General features: G+C 37.6%; 5 protein-coding genes, 1 long non-coding RNA gene and 3 pseudogenes across 10 annotated transcripts; 8 read left to right on the top strand and 1 right to left on the bottom strand.

Moving 5' to 3' along the window:
• Positions 1-2,313: 2,313 nt before the first annotated feature.
• On the top strand, positions 2,314-6,394 carry LOC113288148 (exosome complex exonuclease RRP42-like). Of its 2 annotated transcripts, none has more exons than XM_026537106.1 (8): positions 2,314-2,435; positions 4,135-4,262; positions 4,365-4,421; positions 4,579-4,671; positions 5,153-5,231; positions 5,371-5,495; positions 5,673-5,816; positions 5,920-6,394. In XM_026537106.1, the coding sequence occupies exons 2-8, from the start codon at positions 4,137-4,139 to the stop codon at positions 6,154-6,156; spliced, it is 861 nt and encodes a 286-aa protein (XP_026392891.1). In that variant the 5' UTR covers positions 2,314-2,435; positions 4,135-4,136; the 3' UTR covers positions 6,157-6,394. The 2 variants fall into 2 exon arrangements, with proteins under 2 accessions (XP_026392891.1, XP_026392890.1); XM_026537105.1 differs by having other exon boundaries at positions 4,097-4,262.
• Positions 6,395-8,093: 1,699 nt separating this feature from the next.
• On the top strand, positions 8,094-8,580 carry LOC113290980 (cytochrome P450 CYP71D313-like; the record flags this gene model as incomplete). Its single annotated transcript, XM_026540561.1, has 1 exon — positions 8,094-8,580. A coding segment is annotated over exon 1 (429 nt), but the record flags the coding sequence as incomplete, so codon positions are not given.
• LOC113285803 lies at positions 8,572-9,535 on the top strand (annotated as a pseudogene).
• Positions 9,536-10,248: 713 nt separating this feature from the next.
• Positions 10,249-12,058, top strand: LOC113288142 (annotated as a pseudogene).
• A 139-nt stretch (positions 12,059-12,197) lies between these two features.
• On the top strand, positions 12,198-13,829 carry LOC113288145 (cytochrome P450 71D8-like). Its single transcript, XM_026537102.1, has 2 exons — positions 12,198-13,111; positions 13,193-13,829. Exons 1-2 carry the CDS (start codon positions 12,206-12,208, stop codon positions 13,814-13,816), a joined length of 1,530 nt encoding a protein of 509 aa, XP_026392887.1. The 5' UTR covers positions 12,198-12,205; the 3' UTR covers positions 13,817-13,829.
• A 5-nt stretch (positions 13,830-13,834) lies between these two features.
• On the top strand, positions 13,835-16,497 carry LOC113288144 (annotated as a pseudogene).
• Positions 14,415-25,785, bottom strand: LOC113288147. Of its 4 annotated transcripts, none has more exons than XR_003330483.1 (9): positions 25,596-25,785; positions 25,416-25,502; positions 24,688-24,875; positions 22,917-23,001; positions 17,731-17,996; positions 17,416-17,632; positions 15,438-15,647; positions 14,684-14,750; positions 14,415-14,557 (listed from the first exon to the last, which is right to left on the bottom strand). It is a non-coding gene; the product is annotated as an uncharacterized LOC113288147 (long non-coding RNA). The 4 variants fall into 4 exon arrangements; XR_003330482.1 differs by having other exon boundaries at positions 22,917-22,997; XR_003330481.1 differs by lacking the exon at positions 17,731-17,996 and having other exon boundaries at positions 22,917-22,997.
• LOC113288143 (premnaspirodiene oxygenase-like) lies at positions 18,900-21,257 on the top strand. The gene is made up of 2 exons (XM_026537101.1): positions 18,900-20,242; positions 20,354-21,257. The coding sequence occupies exons 1-2, from the start codon at positions 19,328-19,330 to the stop codon at positions 20,984-20,986; spliced, it is 1,548 nt and encodes a 515-aa protein (XP_026392886.1). The 5' UTR covers positions 18,900-19,327; the 3' UTR covers positions 20,987-21,257.
• LOC113288146 (cytochrome P450 71D8-like) lies at positions 23,107-24,492 on the top strand. The gene is made up of 2 exons (XM_026537104.1): positions 23,107-24,006; positions 24,119-24,492. The coding sequence occupies exons 1-2, from the start codon at positions 23,107-23,109 to the stop codon at positions 24,383-24,385; spliced, it is 1,167 nt and encodes a 388-aa protein (XP_026392889.1). The 3' UTR covers positions 24,386-24,492.
• Positions 25,786-25,997: the final 212 nt, after the last annotated feature.

Below are 25,997 nucleotides of genomic sequence, written 5' to 3'. Positions count from 1 at the left end.
CACCTCGGCTATATTTTCATTCATCTCAAACTTTTCTTTCTCTTCTTGTTGTATCTCCAACGGTAGATTTTTGATCCTCTCCATTTCGGTCTTCTTTGCTAGCCATATAACCCTCTTGCAATTAGTTTGCACATTGTTCCATATATGAAACGTGCAAAGATGAAGACGCGCGTAGGGGAAAACACGTGGTATGGCCCACATCAATGCTTGCTCCTTATCCGTAATCAACACCGTAGGAGTATAACCTTCCTGATACAATAACTTGACTTTTTGCAATGCCCACAAATAACTTTCCTTCGACTCGTCTTTCAAGAAACAAAACGCAACGGTAAATGTCGACTTGGTAGATGTTTTCCCAACAAAGTTCAATATCGGCATGTTGTACTTGTTCGTTTTATACGTGCAATCCATAAAGAGAATTTGATGAAAGCATTTTGCCAATTGTACACATTCAGGATTCGCGACGAAAAGATATTCCACTTCGTTTTCTTCATTCCTGTCATACGCGGTAGAGTACTTTGCCTCCTCAAACAAAAACAATAATTGTTGCATAACCACTCTCTCTTCCCATGACTCTTTTCTAAATTTTTCTCTTTCGTTATAGATAGTTGCCAATGAGGATGAGTTTTGGGGATTTAACACCTTGACGCCACTAAGAATATCAATAGGTCTTGTGCATCTTTTACTCAACACGCGTACTAAATCCTTTTCTAAAGGGTTGAGCCTTGCCGAATAAGGATGATTGATCAAGCTTTCCGGAATAGGATGATTATGATAACCCGAGACGACTTTTTACATATACTACATTTTGTTGTCGTCATTAAATTTAAATTTAAGCTTAAAAGGGAATCCGGTCTTCTTCTTATTATATACTCCCTTCTTCCTCGCAGTTTTTGGTTTATACTCACTACCCTTTTTCCAGTGGCTCTCATACTTTCCACTACACTCGCAAACCATTTGAAAGCTCTTGTATGTAACTTGTTTATTCTGGACTATGATGCACATCTTTTTAAACCCTTGTGATCGAGCCCACAACTTTGCATCTTTCTTATCTTCCCACTCATAGTTGTTTGCATAGTGAGCACTTGTGTCCTCGGAAACTTGCACAGGTGGGGGTTGATCTTCCATAACCACCTTTTGCTCTTTAATAACCACCTCTTATCTTCCATAACCACCTCTTGATCTTCCACCGGAATGTATGGTACAACCTATAATAAAATGATATATGTCACATAATTATTCACAAAAGAAATTTAAACACAGAGAAACGGATGGGTTCAAGAGTGATATTCCAGCCGCCAAAGTGTACACGGCTGGGTCGACAAGTGATATTCCAACCGTCAAAGTGTACAAGGCCGGGTCAAAAAGTATTATTCCTAACCGTAAACCATATACGGCCAGGAATAACAAGACGTATAGTTTCCTGTAACTGGAGGAGTCAGCTTACGGTCTAAAAAACGAGCCGTAAAACTGGTTACGGCTGGGTAACCCAACCGGCGCCGCCAGCATTAAATAAAATTTAATATTTTCGGACGGGAAACCTAACCGCCGCCGACAATATTAAATGCTTCTCATGCACGTAGAAAATACCTGGCCGTAATTGACTAGTTACGGCTAGGAATTTTCCATCGTTCCATCCGTAAGGTTTAGTAACGGCTGGGAGTTCATGAACTGTGAGCCGTATAACTTAATAACGGCAAGGAGTTCATGGTTTCCCAGCCGTGATTGTACCTGGCGGCTGGAAACCTACGGTTTTCGAAAGGAAAAAATCGAAATTCTGAGCTTCAAAACTGAAATAGGAGTTAGAATATAGGTATACCTGGTAATCTTGAGCAATTGTTTCTTCGATTTCTTTTTCTTCTTGGGTTGGTCCTTCGAAATCATAGTAGGGTTCATAAGGGTTATTTTGAGTTTGAGAAGAAATTCCATGATTTTGTGAAAAATCAGCAAAGAACTGATCGTTGTTGATGGGTATTAATATGTTATCGTATTTTGAAGATGAGGATTCACCTACATCAAAAGTTTTGCTTGAATCACTGATTTTCATTTTTTTTTCCCATTTTTTCCCCTCTTCTTCTTCTTCTCTTTTTTTTTTGATTTTCAACTCCAACACTTAACTTAAGGAAATGAATTAGTGTTGATTAATTAGCTAATCATGATTAATTAGTAACATTAATCAAGTTTATTATGTAAAATCAGTGAGGGATCATATTAGTCATTTATATAAATATTTGATGGGGTGTCCTAATTATTATTTGGCAGCTCTTGACAGCCCATAAAAGACCATGACTTTTCAAGCCCCAACAATAGGATTCTTTTTGTAACAATGAGATATATACTATTTTTTATTTTTTTCAGTAAACCCTAAATCTTATATTCAAAGAGCAGTTAGCTGCAGGAAGGAAGAAGTGAAGTGCCTCCTTATCTGCAACAAGGTATGGTCTCCGTCAGTTTTTAATTTCCTTGAAATTGGGTTGTCGGGTTTACTTGAATCTGTGTACCAGGGTTTGCTAAATTTTTGTGTTTGATAAGAATCCCAATTAAGAGATGATTGAATATGTTTTCTATTGGAAAGCATTTAGGGTTTGTAAAACAGTGTTATGGTATAGGTAGGGTTTTTTAAGTTAATGTTTTAGCAAAAGTTAAAAAACAAATTTGGGTGTTTTTCACTGATGTTTTGTTATATGCACATGGTGTATCTAGATAAGAGAATAGTTTTCATCTTAGAAGGGTTCCCGTGGTCATACAGATTCCCTTCATCCCTTGCAATCACCATAAAACAGGTTATCTTTTGTAGTCTACTCATCTGTCTAAAGGCTGGCTTTTACAGCTAGCTTAGTTTTTTTTTTTCTTTTGTGTTGTGCATTTGTACTTCTATTTGGTCATTCAATTGCAGTGTTGTAGTTCATAATTGGAATCCAAACTGTTATGCTATCTAATTTTGGTATGATGAAACTAAAGACGATGTTTTACATTTAACTTCATGGATTCAAGGATTGCCCAAAATTCTAATACATCAATATGTAATAAATTCAAGATATTGATCATCAACCAACCAACCCCTCATTTGGATTCATACGGGATAATGATAAAGAAAAGGCGAAGTGGAGTTGCTTATTCTCATTGAGAATTGGATGAATAAAATCTTTTCATTACTGTTTGTGTCTCTGTTATTTAAGTTCGTGGGTGGCAGGAATATATACTGCTATATTTTAATCTTTGCATATAAAATTTATATTTGTAAGTGATCATTAGCTCCTCAATGTTGCATGAAGTTAGTCTTCGCTTGTTGTAGTAAATTAGTTGGTATTACTTTCCTGGTAAATTAGATAAAAGTTAAAATTGTTATTGAGGTTATCAAATCATGTATTCAACTAAAGTAGTACAGTTTAGAAAGTGCAGCAGGCAGATGAGCCATCTAACTACATAGGTTGCTTAAAGTTATATCTATGCAATTTCTGTTAACTGTCCATTTCCCATTTTTCCCTAGTTTATAGGGCGAGGAGCAATTTGTGGCTGTTCTTAAAAAGGCAGAATATTCATTTTTCGCATGGGAAGAGCTTCTTATTTGGAATAGATGCCATAGTGGCACTAATAGCAGTAGTAATTTAAAGTCATTGTTAGAAGAGAATAAGCAGAATTTGATGGCATCAGCACCATTATCATAATATTCTGATCTGCTACTTATTTTCTTCTCTGTCTCATTACTAATGTGATAAGTAGTACTGTCGTAGACTTCCAACAACACAATACTGCAGGATGACTACCATTTCTACTTGTTGAGCATAAGCTCAGTAGGGAAGATCTTTTTTATCGAGCTGATGAACACGATAAGAGTGACGTAACTGACATAATGTGGCTCTATATCACTGCCATTGCTTTTTAAGACTTGGATTGTGGTTCATTTTGTTGTTTTTATTATTTACATGAAGTTACTCTTTTTAAAAACAATGTACACAAAACATATTTTTGAATTTAAAAGAAATTGAAAACTAAAGAAAAAGGTTGTTTCTGTAAATGTTTGAAAACAAAATTGGATAACATTTTTTGAAATCTAAACCAAACAGGCATTTATGGTTTTTAGTTTTTTATGCAGTAAAATTGATTTTCTAGGGCTCATTTATATTGTTATAGCAATGGTGGGATTATCATCTGGAGAGAAACATTTCATACAAGGTGGGATTGCTCAAGATCTCCGATCTGATGGGCGTAAAAGATTAACGTATCGTCCCATTTCTATTGAAACTGAAGTCATCCCTCAGGTATAACAAAGTTTGTGCATTTTAACATTTATAAAACAGTTGATGTCTTCGAATTTCATTTTTCTTGAGTGCTGAATGTTTATGTTCTTTTGTTGGTTATAGGCAAATGGTTCTGCACGCGTTAGGGTAGGTGCAACTGAAGTTATTGCCAGTGTCAAGGTATGGACATTTGCCAGTCTATTGATGGAGGTTTAATCATGACAATGAATGAAACTATTTTTCAGTTTAGTTGGGGAAGTTTCATATCTGTTTAACTTTATATTACTAATCTGCTTTGCCAATACTAATGGGACACGTTAATTAATTCCAATTGCAGGCAGAACTTAGTAAGCCTAATCCGCTTCAACCTAACAAAGGAAAAGTTTCTATATTTGTTGAGTGTAGTCCTACAGCAGCTCCCATGTTTCAGGTTGGTGGCTTCTTATTTAGTTTTTATCATGTCGTTGATATATATTTTCCATCAAAATAAGGAAGATTAACTAATTCATCATATAGAACTAATCTCTGTAGTAAAATAAGTTATACATAGCACATCTTTCCAAATGCTTATTCGATTTTAAAAGTGTTGTGTTTTCACTGATGAGTCATTTTGGATAGATGTATAATCTGTCTTTTTAATTCTTCCTTTGGAGAACAGTTTACCACCTTTATTTTCTTAGTGTCGATCACATACGTAGTGTTTATAAGTCCGGAAAACATATATTAATAGCTAGTTTGCTGTTGGAACTCTTCTTAAGTTTTAAGCTTGGATGAAATTGCTCTAACTCTAACTGCACTTTCCTTTTTTCTAAATTTATTAAGTAATATGTAATTGTTAGTGGTGCCCAATAACATACTTTGGTATTTGGTATTGTCTGCACGTAGTGAATCATTTATATGCATTTAAACAGGGCAGAGGAGGTGAAGAGTTGTCAACGGAGCTCTCAGTTGCCCTTCAGAGAAGCTTTTTGGGTGGTAAAAGTGGAGCAGGTATGAGAACACATTGTGGTGAAAACACTAAATGTTAGCTTCTGGGAAATCTTCTTGGAGGAACAGGAAAACTCCTAATAAAATATTCTCATAATCTTTTTATCATATTGGTTTTTGCTCATATGTGGACGCCTCCCAGGAGCTGGAATCAATCTATCATCTCTTATTGTGGTGGAGGGGAAGATATGTTGGGACCTCTATATAGATGGCCTTGTACTTAGTTCAGACGGGAATTTATTGGATGTATTAGGTGCTGCCATCAAGGTAACTATTAACACCGTTGTGGTAATAACATGAGACGAATTTACCACTTGCCTTACTTTTCTACTTTCTGTTTCTCCTATTATTCCATAATGTTACACGTAGTTAGTATACACACGATATATAGTCTATCACCTTTGTAATCTAAATCTGATTAAGATCTTTCTATGGTTTTCCTAGGCTGCGTTGAGCGATACAGGCATTCCGAAGGTCAATGTTAATGCTGCCACATCTCCTGAGGAACCAGCAGAGGTTGACATAAGTGATGAAGAATTTTTCAAGTTTGACACTTCAGGAGTGCCCGTCATAGTAACTTTGACAAAGGTGAGTTGGAAGCCATAATAATAGTGCCAATGTTATTGAAATGCAAATACAACAGGATCTTCTTAAAATAATTTCTCTTGTTTTGTTTGTATTGGCAATTTAGGTCGGTAGGCATTACATTGCAGATGCAACCTCGGAAGAGGAATCCCAAATGAGTTCTGCAATTTCCTGTTCCATCAACAAGCATGGGAATATATGTGGCTTGACGAAACGTGGAGGTTCAGGTTTAGATCCAAGTGTGATTCTTGACATGATATCTGTTGCTAAACATGTAAGTGAACAACTAATGATGGAATTGGATTCAAAAATTTCTGCAGCAGAAGCTTGTGAAACCGAATAGTGATTAGTATTTTACAGCAATGTATTGTAATTGTTACATTAAACAGGGATGGAAAGATAGATAGCTAGGTTATACTAACTTCTTTAGGTTTCGGTTTGACCATATCTGTATGGAAATGAGCATTTTTTGAGAAGCTCCCTGATTCAGTTAATGGGAATTTTTTTGATGCATCTCTAGTTGCATTAACTTGAAAAGAGAAGGAGAAATTGAAATGCTTTTTATGGAGTTTACCTTTTTACCTATATGTTCTGTACCTTTTCTTTATTTTCATCGTTATTGTAGTTATTCAGGTGATTATGATTCATGAATATGCTGCATGTTGCTACTCTGTGGATGAACGTCGGTGCGCTGATGTTTAAATACTTCTATGTTCAGTTTACATGCATTCTTCTTTTCTTTTTTAGCTTCTATCCATAAATTTCACAAATTGTTCAGGTTTCTTCAGCTTTTCGTTTGTTTGATCTTTTCTGCAAAAGCCAAACTCAAGGTAGACCTGCGGCCTGCCACAAATTTGGTCACATGGCCTGAAGTGGCGGAACAGATCATGAAGACCCATTACCTGATTGTCTCTGACAGGCCAGACTTAGCTGCAAAAGTTTGTGTCCTACATTTGTACTGATGTGGTTTTTTCTCGCCATGGTGTGATTATTTGAAGCAACTGCGAAAGATTTCCGTCTTAGAGCTTTTGAGTTTTAAGCAATTCTGTATGTTCTGATTGTTAAAGGAAGAGGAGTTATCTAATCTCACAGGCTGGCGTACCTATCTAAGCGTGCAACTTCCCCTGCAGCATTTGGCAAATGCAAAGGTAGAAAGTGGTCATATCTTTGATCACGAAGCTATTGCTTTTGCAGGTGTTTTTTGTGTGGCCTACTTGTTTCCATCGCTAAAATGGCTTCATGGGAAAATGAAGGTCCTGGGATCTCATTTGGTTTAGTTACTTTTGAAATAATTTACTATATTGCTTAAATTGCTTTGGTGCAGCTGTTTGGAAGAAAAAATCATCTTTATCCAATTTCCATACTTTGGCAGATCTTACACTACTATATTGTAAGGAAAAAAAAATCTCAATGTAGTTTATGCATCTAAAATCTTAGTGAATCTATGTAATTTGGAAGAGTTCGTTGTAACTAGCAAAAGCGAGAGCGATGAGTCCGACTGGTATACGGGTCTTAGAATGCAAAATGTTCAATTAAGCTTCAATTTTCAACTTTCTGCTAGCCGGTAGCTGCCTTGAGCCTGCCACACCTAGCTCATGGATGGACAAAAGATTGATTTGGGTTTGCGCATAGTGGCCCTGCATGTTATAAAGCTGACAATAATTAATACATGGTGAACTGCGAACGGAAGGGAGTCGATTGTTTTAGCTATATAAAAGTGTGTGAAGTGTCATCTTCCCCGAGGAAGTAAAAATTAGCAAAATGTTTTCTTGCTGGATATATTTCTTGTTTAGATTCTTCCAACAATGGAAACTACTTTGTTTTTGCCTTCTTATTCTGGTTCTCTGCCTTGTTATCATCTTTTTAAAATCTTGTTTTCTTTTGTCTTTTCGCCTTTTGTTTGTTTGTTTCTCAACTTGGTATCAAACTAGGCCCTTGTATTGTTCAAAACTCCATAGTGCAATTCTGCAAGACGGCCAGATAAAATGCCTTTATAAGTCAACTTTGTCGGTGCAAGAATTGAAGGTTTAAACATCCCTCCCTCCCGCGCCTCTCAAATTCCAAACCTTCATGGATCTCCAGTTTCCTTCCATCCCAGTTGTTTTAATTTTCTTTTTCTTCTTGTTTATGTTGGTAAAGTATGGGAAAAGATCCAGCGCCCGAAACTCGAAATTGCCTCCAGGACAAAGAAAACTACCTCTTATAGGAAATTTGCATAATATGACAGGCCTACCACATCGCACCCTCGGGAATTTGGCTAAGAAGTACGGCCCCGTTATGCACTTACAGCTTGGTGAAATTTCTAGTTGTTGTATCTTCGCCAAGAGTTGCCCAATAGATGATGAAGACCCATAATTTGATTTTCTCAGACAGACCAGAAATACTTGCTTCAAAAATCATGTCATATAATTGTGCTGGCGTAGCAATTTCTCGCTATGGTGATTACTGGAGGCAATTACGAAAAATTGTCGTGTTGGAGCTTTTAAGTGCTACACAAGTTCGGTTGTTTGGATCACTAAGAGAGGAAGAGGTGTCGAATATGATTCAGAGTGTTTCTTTGAAAGCTGGTTTACCTGTCAACATCAGTGAGCTAACTTCATCCCTGTCTAATGATGTAACTTCTAGAGCAGCATTTGGCAATAAATGCAAAGACAAAGAAGTACTTACATCATTGCTGACTGAAGCAACTGCTTTGTCAGGAGGTTTTTCCATGGAAGATCTTTTCCCATCGATAAAAATGCTACATTTTATTGGTGGAGTCGCATCTAAATTGAAGAGAATGCACAAGAGGGTTGATAAATTTCTAGCAGAAGTAATCGAAGAACACAGAAGGAATGGGACAACGACCGAATGTTCCAATGATGGTCAGTCGGAGGAGGATTTAGTAGATGTACTTCTTCGTGTCCAAGAGAGCGGTGAGCTTCAGTTTCCGCTAACAATGGCAAACATCAAAGCAGTCATCTTGGTCAGTGTAATTTATTAGTGTCTCACTAGTAAAACTTACGGAGCCGCTGCTAATCAGCCTATTGTAACCACTTCATTCATTTATTTATTTTCCATTTGCAGGATATATTTGGTGTAGGAACTGATACTTCAGCAGGAATCATACAATGGGCTATGTCTGAGATGATGAAAAACCATAGAGTTATGAAGAAGGTACAAGATGAAGTCAGGCGGGTATTCAATGGGAAGACACGATTCTGCGAAGCAGATGTTCAAAAACTAGACTACTTAAAGTTGGTAATCAAAGAAACTCTGAGGCTACATCCTTCTGCTCCACTCTTACTTCTAAGAGAAAGTAGAGAGAGATGTGAAATACCGGAAAAAAACAAAAGTAATTGTCAATGCCTGGGCTCTTGGAAGAGATCCAGAATGCTGGAGCGACACAGACACGTTTGAACCAGAGAGGTTTGATGGAAATTCTGTTGATTACAAGGGGAGTAACTCTGAATATATTCCATTTGGAGCTGGTAGGAGGATGTGCCCAGGGATGTCATTCAGTTTAACCGTTATTGAACTAGCACTTGCTCAGTTACTGTACCACTTTGACTGGAAGCTCTTGGAACATGGGAATCCTGAAACTTTAGACATGACCGAGCGCTTTGGTGTTACACTAGAAGAAACACAAAATTGGTTAAAAAGACCAAAATCAAGAATTACTGGGTGAAAAAGACTTGTACATTTTGATACTGTTTAAATGGACAAAAATTAAAAAGATACTGTTCAAATGGACAAAAATATAAAAATAGCCAGGATGTAACCAGTTTCATCCTATCCATTTTTAAATATTTTTTCTTATTTTTAATTTATATCAGGATGCATCCGGTTTTATCCTTGCTATTTTTTAAGTTTAAGCCGCGATGAATCCAGTTTCATTCTTGCTATTTTTTTTGTCCATTTCATCCATACTAATTTTTAATCGTCCATTTGAACCAGGTTTTAAATTTTTTTGGACAAATGACCCATTTTTCGTAGAAGAAAGAATGACTTGATTTTGATTCCCATCATTGTCTGACACGCTTTGGCCGGCTTCGTTTTATTTTTCGTTATGTTGTATTAAAGCTTGATAACAATAGCAATGCCCCTTACATTGACGAAATCTTAAGCAAATGTTAATAACTGTAATTTTGTTTCTTCACTTGTATGGTGGGGAGTGCACAGCCAGGCACAATCTACTGTCGTACGAAATCCCCACTGGCTAGCTATGGAGGGGCTTACACTCATCCATATTGCAAGTGGTTGAATAGAGTTCAATCGAAAACCAAATAATTACATAAGTATGCAGCCCTTTGATGTAATCATCACAAGAAGGGACATGAACCTTTACTTTTTGTGGGTCAAAACTTTGATTTTTTTGGTTACAAGAAGACAAATTCAAGATAATGTAGTAGGGACCTATTTTACATCAAAGTCACCCCTTCCATTATCACTGCAAGAAGAAAATCCATCTCTAATCTGGATATAGATACAGTTGTTGCACCATAAATCATTCAGATAACCTTTGTTCATGGTTCTTTCCTACCTCAGTTTAATGGAGTTTCATTTTCCTTCCCTTCCTGTGATCCTAGCTTTGTTCATTTTTACCTTCATATTGATAAGGAGATTCAAAATCCAAACCACAAACTCAAAATTGCCACCAGGACCAAGGAAACTGCCTCTAATAGGGAACTTGCACAATATGTTAGCAGGACGTCTACCACACCGAAAGTTAGGGGATCTGGCGAAGCAGTATGGACCCTTGATGCACCTACAACTTGGCGAGGTCAGCACCATAGTTGTCTCTTCACCAAAGGTGGCCGAACAGTTTATGAAAACACATGACCTCGTTTTTGCTGATAGACCACAAATTCTTGCTACAGAGGTGCTGAGTAGTGGCTTTGGCGTGTCCTTTTCTCCATATGGTAGTTATTGGAGGCAAATGCGAAAGCTTCTCATGTTAGAACTTTTGAGTTCTAAACGTGTACAGTCGTTCCGGTGCATAAGAGAAGAAGAGGTAACAAATCTCATTCAGAAATTCTCCTTGGTGCTTGGATCATCAACCAATTTCAGTGAAAGAATATTCTCATGTATCACTGACATAACTTCCAGGGCAGCATTTGGTAAGAAATGTAAGGATAAGGAATCATTTGTTTCATGTATGCATGAAATAGTTAAGCCAGCAGGCGGTTTTGACATATGCGATATGTTCCCGTCCGTTAAATTTCTCCGTCTTGTCAGTCGTACGAAACATAAATCGGAGAAGTCGGATCAAGAGATCAGTAACAGCATTAATAACATCATTATGGATCATAGAGAGAATCGGACTCGTGAGACTAAAATGGCTCATGAACTGGAGGAAGACCTTGTGGATCACTTATAAGATCTCAAGAAAATAATGAATTTGAACCTGCTATCAAAACCGAAAATATGAAATCAATTATCATGGTAAGCCTTCACCTAGAACAACTAGTGGAATGGTATTCACCAACTTTTACAGTCTAGTAATCAATCTTGTTTGTTGTCTTCATTTCAGGACGTTTTTGCTGCAGGAACTGATACCACAGCAACTGTACTAGAATGGGCAATGTCTGAATTGATGAAACATCCAAGAGTTATGGAGAAGGTGCAATCTGAGGTAAGACATGTCTTCAATGGAAACAAACAGGTTGATGAAGTCGACCGTCATAAATTAAACTACTTAAATTCAGTGATTAAAGAAACTCTAAGGTTGCACCCTGCTGGTCCTTTGTTACTTCCAAGAGAATGTCGAGACAAGTGTGAGATTAATGGATATGAGATACCAAAGAAAGCCAAGGTGATAGTAAATGCATGGGCAATTGCAAGAGACTCGGAATACTGGAGTGACGCCGAGAAGTTTGAGCCGGAGAGGTTTAGTAGTGGTTCAGTTGATTATAGAGGAACTAACTTTGAGTACATACCATTTGGTGCTGGTAGAAGGATGTGTCCAGGAATATCATTTGGTATAGCTAATATTGAATCACCACTAGCTCAATTGTTATACCACTTTGATTGGAAACTCCCAGAGGGGATCAAACCAGAAGATCTTGACATGTCTGAGACATTTGGCTTGACTGTAAGAAGGCGCAATAATTTGTACTTAATTCCTATACCTTGCAACAGTGTACATATGAGTTCACTTGAATAAATAGTGAAAATTTTGCAGCAACATCTGGATTGTAAATTGTGCAATTATTTTCATTGATAGACTCAACTCAACGTGCTTAAATATATTTTTAAATTGAGTACATTATTAAGATAAAAGTCAAAGCGGGTGCCCGGCAGTGTGAGTTATGCCAAGATGCATTTCACCAATCTCTAAGTTGAATCTTTTGATTTAGTGCAAACTACCCAAAACAATTTTTTAGAAGTTCATCATCAGTCTACTTTTATTAATGGAGCTTTATTTCACTTCCATTCCGGTGATCTTAAGTTTTATCCTGTTTATGTTCATGGTGATGAAAATAGGAAAAAGAATAACCAAAACCCAAGATCCAAACTCAAAACTGCCACCAGGACCAAGGAAACTGCCTCTCATTGGAAATCTGCACAATATGTTAGGCTTGCCGCATAGGACTCTCAGAGATTTGAGCCAGAAATATGGACCTTTGATGCATTTGCAGCTAGGTGAGGTTTCTGCTATTGTTGTCTCTTCACCAAAGGGAGCTGAACTGTTTATGAAGACCCATGATCTAAATTTCTCAGATAGACCACAAATCATTGCTGCACAGATTATGTCTTATGGTTGTACAGATGTAGCTTTCTCTCCTTATGGTACCTACTGGAGGCAGTTGCGGAAGATTTTCATGGTGGAACTCTTAGGTGCTAAACGTGTACAGGCGTTCAAGTCCATAAGAGAAGAAGAAGTATCAAATTTCATTCAGAGTATTTCTTCCAAGGCTGGAGCACCAGTAAATCTGACCGAAAAGATTTCGTCGTTGACTATTGACATGGTTTCCAGGGCAGCATTCGGTAAGAAATGCAATGATAAAGAAACATTTATATCGCATATGCTTGAAGTAACCAAGTTGTCTGGAGGATTCGACATTGCTGATATATTTCCTTCACTGAAATGGCTTCATGTTTTGGTTGGAACCAAGGCAAAGCTGGAGTTGTTGCACCAGAAAGTAGATAAGACCCTCAATGATGTTATTAAGGATCACAAGGCTAATCGAGCAACAACTAACAGTAGCATAAGTAGTGAAATGGAGGAGGATTTTGTAGATGTACTTCTTCAACTCCAAGAGAGTGGTACTCTTGAATCTCCGATGACAACCGATAATCTTAAAGCCGTTATTTGGGTTAGTATATGTATAAATTAGCTTAATTTCTTGATTGAATGGGCTGTTGCAGTGCTCACTATGTCGTTTTTCCGACTGCAGGATGTTTTCATTGCAGGAACTGATACCTCATCAACTGTACTAGAATGGGCAATGTCTGAATTGATGAAAAATCCAAGAGTTATGAAGAAGGTACAAGCTGAGGTAAGACATGTCTTCAATGGAAAGAAACAGATTGATGAATTCGACCTTCATAAATTAGACTACTTAAAGTTAGTTATCAAAGAAACTCTAAGGTTGCATCCTGCAGCTCCACTGTTACTTCCAAGAGAATGTAAAGAGACATGCGAGATTAATGGATACGAGATACCGAAGAAAGCCAAAGTGATTGTAAATGCGTGGGCAATTGGAAGAGATCCAGAATACTGGACTGATGCTGAGAGCTTTGAACCAGAGAGGTTTAACGGTAATTCTGTTGACTACAAAGGAACCAACTTTGAGTATATACCATTCGGGGCTGGTAGGAGAATGTGTCCAGGGATGTCATTTGGTATTGCTAATGTCGAGCTACCACTTGCTCAATTGCTATACCATTTTGATTGGAAGCTCCCAAATGGCCTCAACCTAGAAGAGCTAGACATGACAGAGACGTTTGGTGCGAGCGTCAGAAGAAAAACAGATTTAAACTTAATTCCCATTCATTATTGTACTTCAGCGTCTCCCTGAGCTCAATCAATCTGCAGGAAAGATGAATAAGATTCTGATTCTTCTGTTTCATATTTAAAATTCAATTACATCTGGAATGCATTTTGTAACAATGAAAATTTACAACCAATCAAACAAACAACGCTAGATGACAAAGTGGGGATGTCATCCATCAAAACAACTATTACAACCCTCACAAACGTGTATTACTTCCTTATCCTCATCACTTCAACATCTCCTCAACCATGAAGCTCCTGTTTCTACCTTCCTTCGTCCCAGCACTCTTATTAGGTTTACTTCCCTTGCTCTTATGGTTCATGGTAATCACCAAAAAATTCATAAACATCAAATCCAAGACAAATTTGCCGCCAGGACCATGGAAATTGCCTCTCATAGGGAATTTGCACCAGTTAATGTTGAGTCCCTTACCACATCATACCTTCAGGGATTTGTCAAAGAAACACGGTCCACTTATGCATCTGCAACTTGGTGAAGTTTCCGCCGTAGTCATTTCTTCTCCAAAAGTTGCTGAACAGGTTATGAAGACCCATGACCTTATTTTTGCTGATAGAAGCGAAATCCTTGCTGCTAAGATTTTATCTTATGATTGTACAAATGTAGCTTTCTCCCCTTGCGGTAATTACTGGAGGCAATTGCGAAGGATTTTCGTGCTGGAATTATTGAGTGCTAAACAAGTCCGGTCATTCAGATCGGTAAGAGAGGAAGAGATTTCAAATCTCATTCAAAGCATCTCCTTCGTGGCTGGATCAGAGATAAATATCAGTCATAGACTTTTCTTGTTTACGAATGATGTCATTTGTAGGGCACGTATGGCAAGAAATGCAATCAAAAAGAAGAGTTCAAACTAGCGATTAAAGAAGCTCTTACCTTGGCAGGTGGTTTCGACATCAGTGATGTGTTTCCTTGGCTGAACTTCCTTCATTTCATTAGTGGTCTGAAGCCAAAATTAGAGAAGCTGCATCAGAAGATCGATAGAATTTTGGACAACATCATCGAAGAACATAAAAAGAATCAGAACAAAAATCAAGCAGATAATATCTTGGGTGAAATAGGGGAAGATTTGGTAGATGTTCTTCTTCGAGTCCAAGAGAACTGCGAACTCGAATTTCCAATCACCAATGACAACATTAAAGCCGTTATCTTGGTAATTAACAACTCTCGCTGCTTTAACAAAAATCATTGTTTATTGTTTGATATAAAATTCATCTATTTTATTTCAGGACATAATCACAGCTGGGACTGACACTTCATCAAGTACAACAGAATGGGCATTAGCAGAAATGCTAAAACAGCCAAAAGTCATGGAAAAGGCACAAGCTGAAGTCCGAAATGCCCTCAAGGGAACAAACGGAGAGGTTGATGAGAGAGAGGTACCTAAACTAAGCTACTTAAAACTAGTAATCAAAGAGGCTACACCCTCCGCTTCCACTACTAATCCCACGTCTAAGTAGAGAGAGTTGTCAGATCGATGGGTATGAGATACCAAAGAACACCAAAATCATTGTTAACGCATGGGCCATCGGAAGAGATCCCACGTATTGGAGTGATGCAGAAAGCTTTGACCCGGAGAGGTTTAATGGTAGTTCTATTGATTATAAAGGAACTAACTTTGAATACATACCATTTGGTGCTGGTAGAAGGATGTGCCCTGGGCTGGCACTAGGGACAGCCAACATGGGGCTTCTACTTGCTCATTTACTGTACCACTTCGATTGGAAACTTCCCTCTGGTGTCAAGCCAGAAGATTTGGATATGTCGGAAACATTCGGTGCAACCATCCAAAGAAGGAAAGATTTATGCTTAATTCCCATCCCTTACAGTCCTCCTTCACCTGCATTTTGAGCAAGAGCAGTCAGACTCTTTTTTGTTGTTGTAAAGGCTTTCCCTGCTGATCTCCGTAGAAATCTAGGCTCCTATGGTTTTTGAAGTACTCCTTTTGCTTTAGTTTGCTGTACACATTTGGTATCTCCAAACAACAACTGTAAATCTCTGAACTCAACCAGGTTTTCTACTAAATAAACATGAAGAATATTAACGTTCACTGAAAAACCCTTTTGTGGATCTCTTAAACATCTTTCACACACTGTTTCAAAAGGAAAAAAAATATCAGTTGAAATTACTGGAAACTTTCAACTGATCTTCAATACCTGACCATTTTGTCCATAGTGTGTAAATAATCTTCTGTTTACCCTTTCTTCTCAAAAGCGAGAGAATTGGCAGAAACTTGATAATGACTCGGACGAGTCAACTAAATTGGCAAAAAAAATTAAGTTGACTTGGTGCTTTACTTGGGAGAATCGCCGAGTTTAGTAGTTATAATCCAATTCCAAAATGAGAAAGATTCACCAAAATCAAATAAAGATGCCTAAAACAAACAAATACCAAACCATTCAAGACACCACAAAGGCATGTTACCAACTACTGCTATAAAATACTTTTATTTGTTTATTTTAGGTGGGGATTTCAATTGCTTCTATTTTGATTGGTGTATGCATCTAATAGTGATGATACTCCCAAGAAAAACTACGAAATGTACTGGCTGCTTAACTATATAATTAGTACTTAAAACCCAGGGAATGTGTTAATGCAGAACCCACATTGCCGCCTTTCAATTCATCAGACATTTCAGTTACCATGAAGCTCCGATTTCTCCTTCATTCCAGTAGTCTTGAGTTTACTGCCCTCACTCCTATGTTTCACAATGACCACAAAAAAAGCCGTAAATTTCAAATCAAATTGAAAATTGCCTCCAGGGCCATAGATATTACCTTTCTGGCCAATCACTGAAACTGTCTATCAACATGCACAACTTCGTCTCTGCTGATAGAGGCAAACAGCGAACTTCTAGCTGCAAGGAGCACTACCTACAATTATGCAGGTAATCGTATTCTCTCCCTACAGTGATCACTGGAGGCAATTGCCAAAGATTTTCGTCTTAACGTTCTTAAGTGCCAAACAAGTTCGTTCGTTTAGATCGATAAGATAAGAATAGGTGTCAAAGTTAATTAAAAGCATTTCTTCGGAAATGACATTGAACATCATGACAAGGATAGGACACATCAACAAAGAATCAAACTAACAATCCCATGGGTGAAATGAAGGAAGAGCATATATTTCAGTAATACAAATAAATCCATGATCTTTCCTTTTAAGCTAATACGCGGCAAGTGACTGAGTATCGTTTAGTGGTTTAAATATCAGCTTTTACTCATTGTTTATGTTCAGGATGTTTTCACAGAAGAAACTGAAACCTCATCAACTGCAGCAGACTACGCAACGTCAGAGATGATGAGAAAAACCCAGCGTTATGCAGAAGGGACCAGCTAAATTTAGAAGGGTCTTTAGCACATCGAACGGAAAGATAGATGAGACTGAATTGCCTAAACTAAGATATGTAAAACTAGTCATCAACGAAAACTAAGACTACATTCTTATCTTCCTCTCCTAATTCCAGGAAGAAGTAGGGAGAGACGTTATGAGAACCAAGGAAAACCAAATCATGATTAATGCATGGCCTGACGGAAGAGATCCTTAGCTTTGACCCATAGAGGCCCAATGATAGTTCTATTATTAGTAATGAACTAACTTTGAGTACATACCATATGGGGCGGGCAGCTGGGAGGAGGATGTGTCCAGGATTAACACTTGGTACCATCAAATATGGAGCTTCTACTTGCTCATCTTCAATACCACCTCAACTGGAAGCTCCCAAACAGAATCTTCCAGAAGAACTAGACATGTCAGAGTCATTCGACGCGACCATCAGAAGACAATGATTTATATTTGATTCCCGTTCCTTTAGTAATATTCCTTCACCTGCACCTCGAACAAAATCACGAGTGTAAGAGAGTAGCAGTTTCAGGGTACACATAAGAAGTTACTATACATCTGTCTTCCTAAACTTTTCATTTTACCTTCCATCAAATACGCATAAATTTTTTGCCAACGTACAAAATCATGTGAAATAAACCTTTCTTTCTATCATCTCACTGTAATTCAATTCTTCTCATGCAATCGAGCTTCAATTATTTCCCTTGGCTGCATCACACCCTCTGACTACACCATGCCAAACAGACCCTTTGCTTTCCTCCTCTCATTGTTGATAGTAATCTTGACGAAAGCAACATGGAGATCGAGAACTAATCAATCTTAAATTTCCTTCCAGAACCAAGGAAACAACCTACCATAGGGAAAACTTGGACCAGTTAATGTTATGTCCCCTTACCGCTTCACAACATCAAACTCTTAGCCAAGAAATATTGGCCCTTTATGCAACTATTATTTTCTACGAAAACTCCTGAAGGGGATAATATTGTAATATAATATTTAAACGATATAATATTTAAACGATAAATAATTTAGTAAGATACACAAGGAGTCCTCTTGGCACTCTCTGCCTGACACCTTTTGACCTCCAGAAAAAATAATAAAACCAGTTCCAGAAACACCAAATGTCCTTTACCGAATCTACCTAAATTCCTGAAGCAGAAAAAACCATTTCTGAAATTGATACTAGTTATGGAAGTGAGTCAAGTGACCTAACACGTTTCAGAAAATGCAATACAGGAAAGGCATACTCCATTTCCACATATCTACTGCGAAAAGCATCAATTTCTCGCGCAATAGGTACACTCCCCTGATATGACCACTTATGCAACTACAATTTAGTGAGGTTTCTGCTGTCTTCATCTACTCGTCTCTTCACCTGGCTGAACAGATTACGAAGACATGTGACCTTACTATAGGGGAGAAATTCTTGCCGCGGAGATTATGACCTACAATTAAAGTTGCATTTTTCTTATGGTGATTATATTTATAGGAGACAATTGAAAAAGATTTTCATCAAGAGAGAGAAAGCAGGAGAAATTATATGTACTCGTGTTTGTCCATTATGTTCTACAGCTTCATACTACAAAAACTAGTTCTTTTTGAATCTTAACCAATGCTGACATCGTTTTGTAGAAGAGTAAAATACTGTAGATTAGGATTTAAAATAATGAGGCTGTAAATCCTGGTTGCTTTAAGACAACTGGGAATAACCTGAACCAGCACCAACTCACATATGGATCTCTGTTCACTTAAAAGTATTTTATAAAAAGAAGCCATATGACTACAACCCGAACAAAATGAACAAGATTCTTTTAAGATGGATAAAGATACTAAAACAAAGAATACTACCTTTCTAATGAATTAAATCAGCTGAAAAAGCCAGGCAAAGATACCTAAATGGCTAACACAAACAAATACTATCTATTTGACAAAGCCATGTTACCTACTAGTATTATAAAATCTTTTGTTTATTAATTGTGGGTGACCATTTCAATGACTTACATAATTGGTGAAAGGCATTAAGATCTATTATATCTGGAAAGCATCTTGTAGAGGTGATACTCCAAAGCAAAACTACAAAATGTACTGGTTGCTGAACTACATAACTAGTATTTAAAACCCAAATAAGACTTGTGTTCATGCATAACCCTCATTTCTACCTTTTAATTCATCGACACTTCCATGACCATGGAGCTCCAGTTTCCACCCTTCATTCCAATAATCTTGAGTTTACTGCCCTTACTTTTATGGTTCATATCGACCAGACCAACCGCAAAATCAAAATTGCCTCCAGGGCCATGGAAATTGCCTCTCTTGGGAAACTTGCACCAGCTAATGTTAGGTCCCTTACCACATCATACCCTAAGAGATTTGGCAAAGAAACATGGTCCACTTATGCATCTACAACTTGGTGAGGTTTCAACTATCATTGTCTCTTCGCCGAAGGAGGCCAAACAAGTAATGAATACACACGACCTCCTCTTTGCTGATAGAGGGGAACTTTTAGCTGCAAGGATTCTCACCTACAATTATACAGATGTTGCATTCTCCCCCTATGGTGATTACTGGAGGCAATTGCGAAAGATCTTCGTTTCAGAGTTCCTAAGTGCCAAACAAGTTCGTTCTTTCAGATCAATAAGGGAAGAAGAGGTCTCAAACTTCATCAAAAGAGTTTCTTCTAAGGCTGGATCACAGATAAATCTAAGTGATATGGTTTTTCTGTTCACAAATGACGTAATCTGCAGGGCAGCATTTGGTAATAAATGCAATGATAAAGAAGAATTCAAGGCAGCTTTCTTAGAATCCACCAAGTTAGGGGGAGGCTTCGACATCAGTGACGTGTTTCCCTCGCTAAAATTCCTTCATGTTATCGGTGGCATGAAGCCAAAACTGGAGAAGATACACGAGAAGATTGACAGAATCTTTGGCAATGTCATTCTAGAACATAAAAAGAATAGAATAACATCAACCAAAAATCAAACTACTGATCACATGCAGGAAATGGAGGAAGATCTTGTGGATGTACTTCTTCGCCTCCAAGAAAATGGTGAACTTGAATTTCCCATTACAACTGACAACATTAAAGCATTTATACTGGTAAATTAAATGAAACCTGTCAGATATCCTTTTAAGCTGAGATGCCATAAGTAATTCTGTAACCTTAAGTGGTTTGATTAACAGAAAGCATACCCACTTTTTTATGTTCAGGATGTTTTCACAGCAGGAACTGAAACTTCATCAAGTGCAACAGACTGGGCAATGTCAGAGATGATGAGAAAGCCAAGTGTTATGGAGAAGGCACAAGCCGAGGTCAGAAGGGTCCTAGGCACATCAAATGGAAAGATAGATGAGACTGAACTACATAAACTAAAATATTTAAAACTTGTCATAAAAGAAACTCTGAGATTACACCCTTCTCTTCCATTGCTAATTCCGCGAGAAAGTAGGGAGAGATGTGAGATGGATGGGTATGAAATACCAAAGAAAACTAAAATTATGGTTAATGCATGGGCTATCGGAAGAGATCCAGCGTATTGGAGTGATGCAGAGAGCTTTGACCCAGAGAGGTTTAATGGTAGTTCTATTGATTACAAGGGAACCAACTTTGAGTACATACCATTTGGAGCTGGTAGGAGGATGTGTCCAGGGTCGACACTTGGTACAGCCAATATGGAGCTTCTACTGGCTCATCTACTCTACCACTTCGACTGGAGCCTCCCTAACCATACAAAGCCAGAAGAACTTGACATGTCTGAGTCATTTGGCGCAACTATTAGAAGATTAAATGATTTATGCTTAATTCCAGTCCCTTACAGTAATATCCTTTCACCAACAATTTGAAGAAAAGTGCATAATTTCAGGGCATGCAGAAGAATTAACATTCTACTGAACGTGTAGAATACCTTTCCTATTTATCATCTAATTAATATGCTATTCTTTTCATGCAATCGAATTTTTACTGGTGTACGAAAGAAAGAATTTACAATATTTAGAATGGTCTATCTATACCTCTACTTCCATCAGTTTTTTTGTAGTAAAGAGACAATTTTGAGGTCATGGTACAATATACCAGCTACCAAAACAAAAAAAAAGGACAATGAAAATGACAATGAATAATAAACAAAAATTGACATTTTAATACATGGCCGGAATTTTGCAGACCAGGGGGGGGGGGGGGGGATTCAGGCTGTGAAAGTGTGGAGATTACAACCTAAACCTAATCCAATTAGGTGACTTCTAGGCAGTGTTTGGTAAGAAATGCAAGGATAAAGATGCATTTATGTCATCGCTGAAGAAGCAATTAGGATAGAGATAGGTTTCTCCCTAGGTTATTTATTCCCTACACTAAAATTCCTTTTATGTCATCAGCGGTATGAGGTTTATATTGGAGAAATTACACCAGAAGGGCGAGAAAATCCTAAACAGCATCCTCAAAGGATCACAGGGAAAACAAGTGTATGAACTTGGCCATGATCTAGTAGATGTACTGCTTCGACTTCAAGGAAGTGGTGCACTTGAAATTCTAATCATAATGTACAGTGGTAAAGTCATTGGGTGATGATACAGTGACCTGAGTTTGAAACTCATCAGCACCAAATTCTTTACTGATCAAAAAAAATAAACAAAAATAAATAAAATCTAATCATAATAAAAGGTTCTTAAACAGTTATACTTCTCAGAATATTTAGTCTTCTTTATTCACGAAGTGTTTTTTTTTTTGTTTGGAAGCATTTCATGAAGTGTTCATTGTTTAGTCATTATTTTTAGCCTTTTAGGACATTTTTGGCAGCAAGACAGCAGTTCATCCACTACAGTAGACTGGCATATGCCAGTTAACAAAGAAACCAAGATTGTACCATTTTACTTATACTCTTAAAAGAATGTAGGGAGAGCTGTGGGATTGACGGTTATGACATACCGACTAGAACTGAAGTTGTCATTGCATGGGCAACTGGAAAAGATTGAAATATTGGAGTGACGCTGACAGCTTTCAACCAGAGAGGTTGGATAGTAATCCTATGGACCATAAATGAAATAACATATATTCCATTTGAAGCTGGCTGGAGGAGGTGTCTAGGCGTTGATTTTGGCATAGCCAATGTTCAGCATCTACTTGTTAATTTACTATACCACTTTGGCTGGAACCTCCTTGGTGAGATCAAGCCAGGTGACCTGAGCACTCTGATGGCTTCCACATGGATTCAAAAGAGAAAATGGATTTAACCTGATCCTAGCCCTTAAAATCCTTTACCCACCTAGTGACATCGTCAGGAAAGAGAAAGCCGGAGAAGTTATATGTGTGTTTCTTGTGTTTGTTCATCATGTGTTACAGCTTCATCTAACAAATACTAATTCTTCCTTGAGTCTTACCAAGTTACCATAACTGCTGACATCCTTTTCGTATAAGAATTAAATACAGTAGATTAGGAAATGAATATGTCCTGGTTCTACTTAAATGAGTACGACAATTGGAATCGGCTAGAACCTGCACCGACTTACATGTGTGTTTCTATTTCAGATAATGCAGGCAGGAGAATAACAACACACACCGCTTAAGAGCCCAAAAATATAGACAAAACTCTGTCCCTGCTGTTATGGCAAGTGAAATCAATTCAGCCGACTTCGTAGTTACGACAGAATTTTGGGTCTAACACTTAGGCCTTGAGCGTTACTCAAATAAAAATGAATTCAGTTATCTTTTCTTGTTTTATTAGACGGATGGCATAATAAAGAGTTATAAAAATAATGAAATGTCAGTAAAGTCTCTAACCTGGAAGATGTCGTTATCTGTGCTTATTTAATTCTGAAGATCCTTATCGTATAGCTCCAACTCAAGAAAGCATCCTTTTATCTAACTTAAAAGAAAACAAAATGCAGTTAGTCAACATTATATACAGTACTAAAAGACTTTCTATAACAAGTGCGAAAACACAATCTTTAATTTCCTATTTTCAACAACAATGGAGTTCTACTTTACTCTATTTTCAGTTTTCCTTCTTTTACTGCTCATGGTGGTGAAGACGGCGATAAAAAGATTCAAATCGAAAAACTCAAATTCAAAGTTTCTTCCAGGGCCATGGAAACTACCTGTCGTAGGCAACTTGCACCAGTTAATGTTAGGCCACCTACCACACCATACCCTAAGAGATTTGGCTAGGAAATATGGACCGTTTATGCATCTACAACTCGGTGAAGTTTCTACTGTCGTTGTATCTTCACCAAAAATGGCCAAACAAATTATGAAGACGCATGACTTAAATTTTGCGGATAGAGGTGAAACTCTTGCTTCTAAGATAATGACCTATAACTGTACAGATGTGGCTTTCTCTCCATACGGTGATTACTGGAGGCAACTGCGAAAGATATTTATGTTGGAGCTCTTAAGTACTAAACGTGTACAGTCGTTCGGGTCTATAAGGGAAGAAGAGGTATCAAACCTCATCAATAGTATTTCATTGATGGCTGGATCACAGATAAATCTCAGTGAAAAAATTTCCTCGCTGACTAATGATGTGACAGCCAGGGCAGCGTTCGGTAAGAAATCCAAAGATAAAGAAGCATTCATATCATTGATCAAGGAGACAACTAAGATGGCAAGTGGTTTTGCTATTAGTGATTTGTTCCCTTCTTTAAAATTCATTCATGTCATCAGTGGTATGAAATCAAAACTGGAGAGTTTACATCAGAAGACCGACAAAATACTTGATAACATCATCAAAGAACACATAGAGAATAGAACAGCAATAAAAACAAACAAGGATGAAGCTGAGGAAGACCTAGTAGATGTACTTCTTCAACTTAAGGGAAATGGTGGACCTGAATTTGCTATCACGCCCAACAACCTTAAAGCAGTTATCTTGGTTAGTACATAAACTAGTTGGAGCTAGAAACTACATGCAACTTTCTCGTTAAAGCAGTTGCTTCATTTTGAATATTTAGTGATTTAAACACTGGATTGTTTGTTTTCCACAGGACATATTCACTGCCGGGACAGCAAGTTCTTCAACTACAGTAGAATGGGCGATGTCAGAGATGCTGAGGATGTGTCCAGGAATAAATTTTGGTATAGCAAATGTTGAGCTTGTACTTGCGCAACTACTTTACCACTATGAGTGGAAGCTCCCAAATGGGGTCAAGCCAGAAGATCTTGACATGTCCGAGTCCTTTGGCGCAAGCGTCAGAAGAAAAAACGATCTACACCTGACCCCCATCCCTTACAAGCCTGTACCGACTAAGTAAACTGTAAAGCTGTTTTCTGTGGTACGAGTTTGTCAGAGTCAGCTCAGTTTTAGAAATATTTTCTTGTGTTATATGTAATGCAAAGCACAAGCAGAACTGATGGGGTCATCTGCTCTTCCCTTTATTTCATTTGACACTGTTTCTCTCATCACTATCCCCAAGTTTTAATAGATATAACTTTAGTGAAACCATGTTGTTTTCTGTAATTCATTTTTATGTAGGTATCTAAGTCCTAGACATCCTTTACAACAATTATTAAGCAAAAGCAATCATTTAGAAATGCTAAAACACCATTACTTTACCTCTTCTTCCATCAAAATCCATGGAGCGAAAGTTAACCAAACATGGAGCCCGACTTCATCAACATTCCTCTACCGTCGACTTCTTCTTTGCGCACATGCTGGCCATGAACAAAGCAATAAAGACTTCCGAAACCAAATACCAAACTTAAACTGCCCTGTTGATGAAGGTTAGCCGAGGTCGTCGGGTCCTGAACAGAAACCAAGAAGCCGATGAGAGCGAGTTATATTAGAATAAATAAGTCAAACAAGTAATGAACAAAATTATTAGATTACACCTAGCTCTTCCACGTCTGCTCCTATGAGAATTTAGGGGAGAAGTGAGACAGATTGTTACAAGCTGCCGGAATACTAGGGCAAGGCTGATTGCTCCGCCAACATTTCATAGCATAAACACTAACAATCTTTTTACAAATATAAAAAACTGAACTTAACAAATATCATGTGTACAAAATTGCTAAGGAACTGCACAGTCCCTTAGATAGTCTATGATCTGTTCTTTATTCTCAATTTCTTATTTTCTGTTAACAAGTTTAACTTTAGGAAAAGCTTTTAGCATGACATTCCTTACAGATATCTCATTTCTCAGACCTGCAAAGTCCATCAAAGAGCTAAATTAAAAGTTCAGTAGCCCTATCTCTGTTTTCCTTCCTTGCAACCCTCGTGGATGAGGGAAGTAACAACATATGGGTTTGCAACTATTCTTAAGAGTTAGGGTTTTGCTTAATTACCTCTAACGAAGCTACAAACGTTTCATTTCCAGGTCCACATTCCACAACACAATAAGCGTCTATCAAATCCCTTTGAACACCAATAACCTATATTTAATATCCAACAAAGTTTGTGTTGATAATCAAAATAACAATGGAAACAAGAAATTATCAAATCTGTAAAATGGGGTATTCACTAACCTTCTTTACAAAAAGATTCTTTCCCCAAGGTAAAAAAGTCCAATGGTTTTCTTTAATTCTCACTCCAAACTCTTTCAACCTCTAAAGAGAACCAGAGAATGCAATCATGGACTTGCACTGTAAAATTTCAATTCCTTTCCGTTTCAGAAGAAAATAAAAACAAATTGCCATTCCTTTCCGTTTCAGAAGAAAAATAAAAACAAACCCGGTGTAAGTGAGGGGTATAAGGCCGGTTCCTAGTCATATGGCAAATTCCCAATTTTGTCAGTTTTACCCCATTATAGGTTGGTAATCAACAACAAGAAAAAAAAAAAAAAAAATTGTTGAGCCACGTGGATGAACAAACATGTTTTAACCCCATTATGGATTGGTAATCAACAAAAATATTTTTTTTGTTGAGCC

The sequence above is a fragment of the Papaver somniferum genome, chromosome 6 (assembly GCF_003573695.1).
Source record: "Papaver somniferum cultivar HN1 chromosome 6, ASM357369v1, whole genome shotgun sequence".
NCBI classification, from domain to species: Eukaryota; Viridiplantae; Streptophyta; class Magnoliopsida; order Ranunculales; family Papaveraceae; genus Papaver; species Papaver somniferum.
Note: the sequence above shows the minus strand (reverse complement) of the source record. Positions and strands in the feature narration are given on the sequence as shown.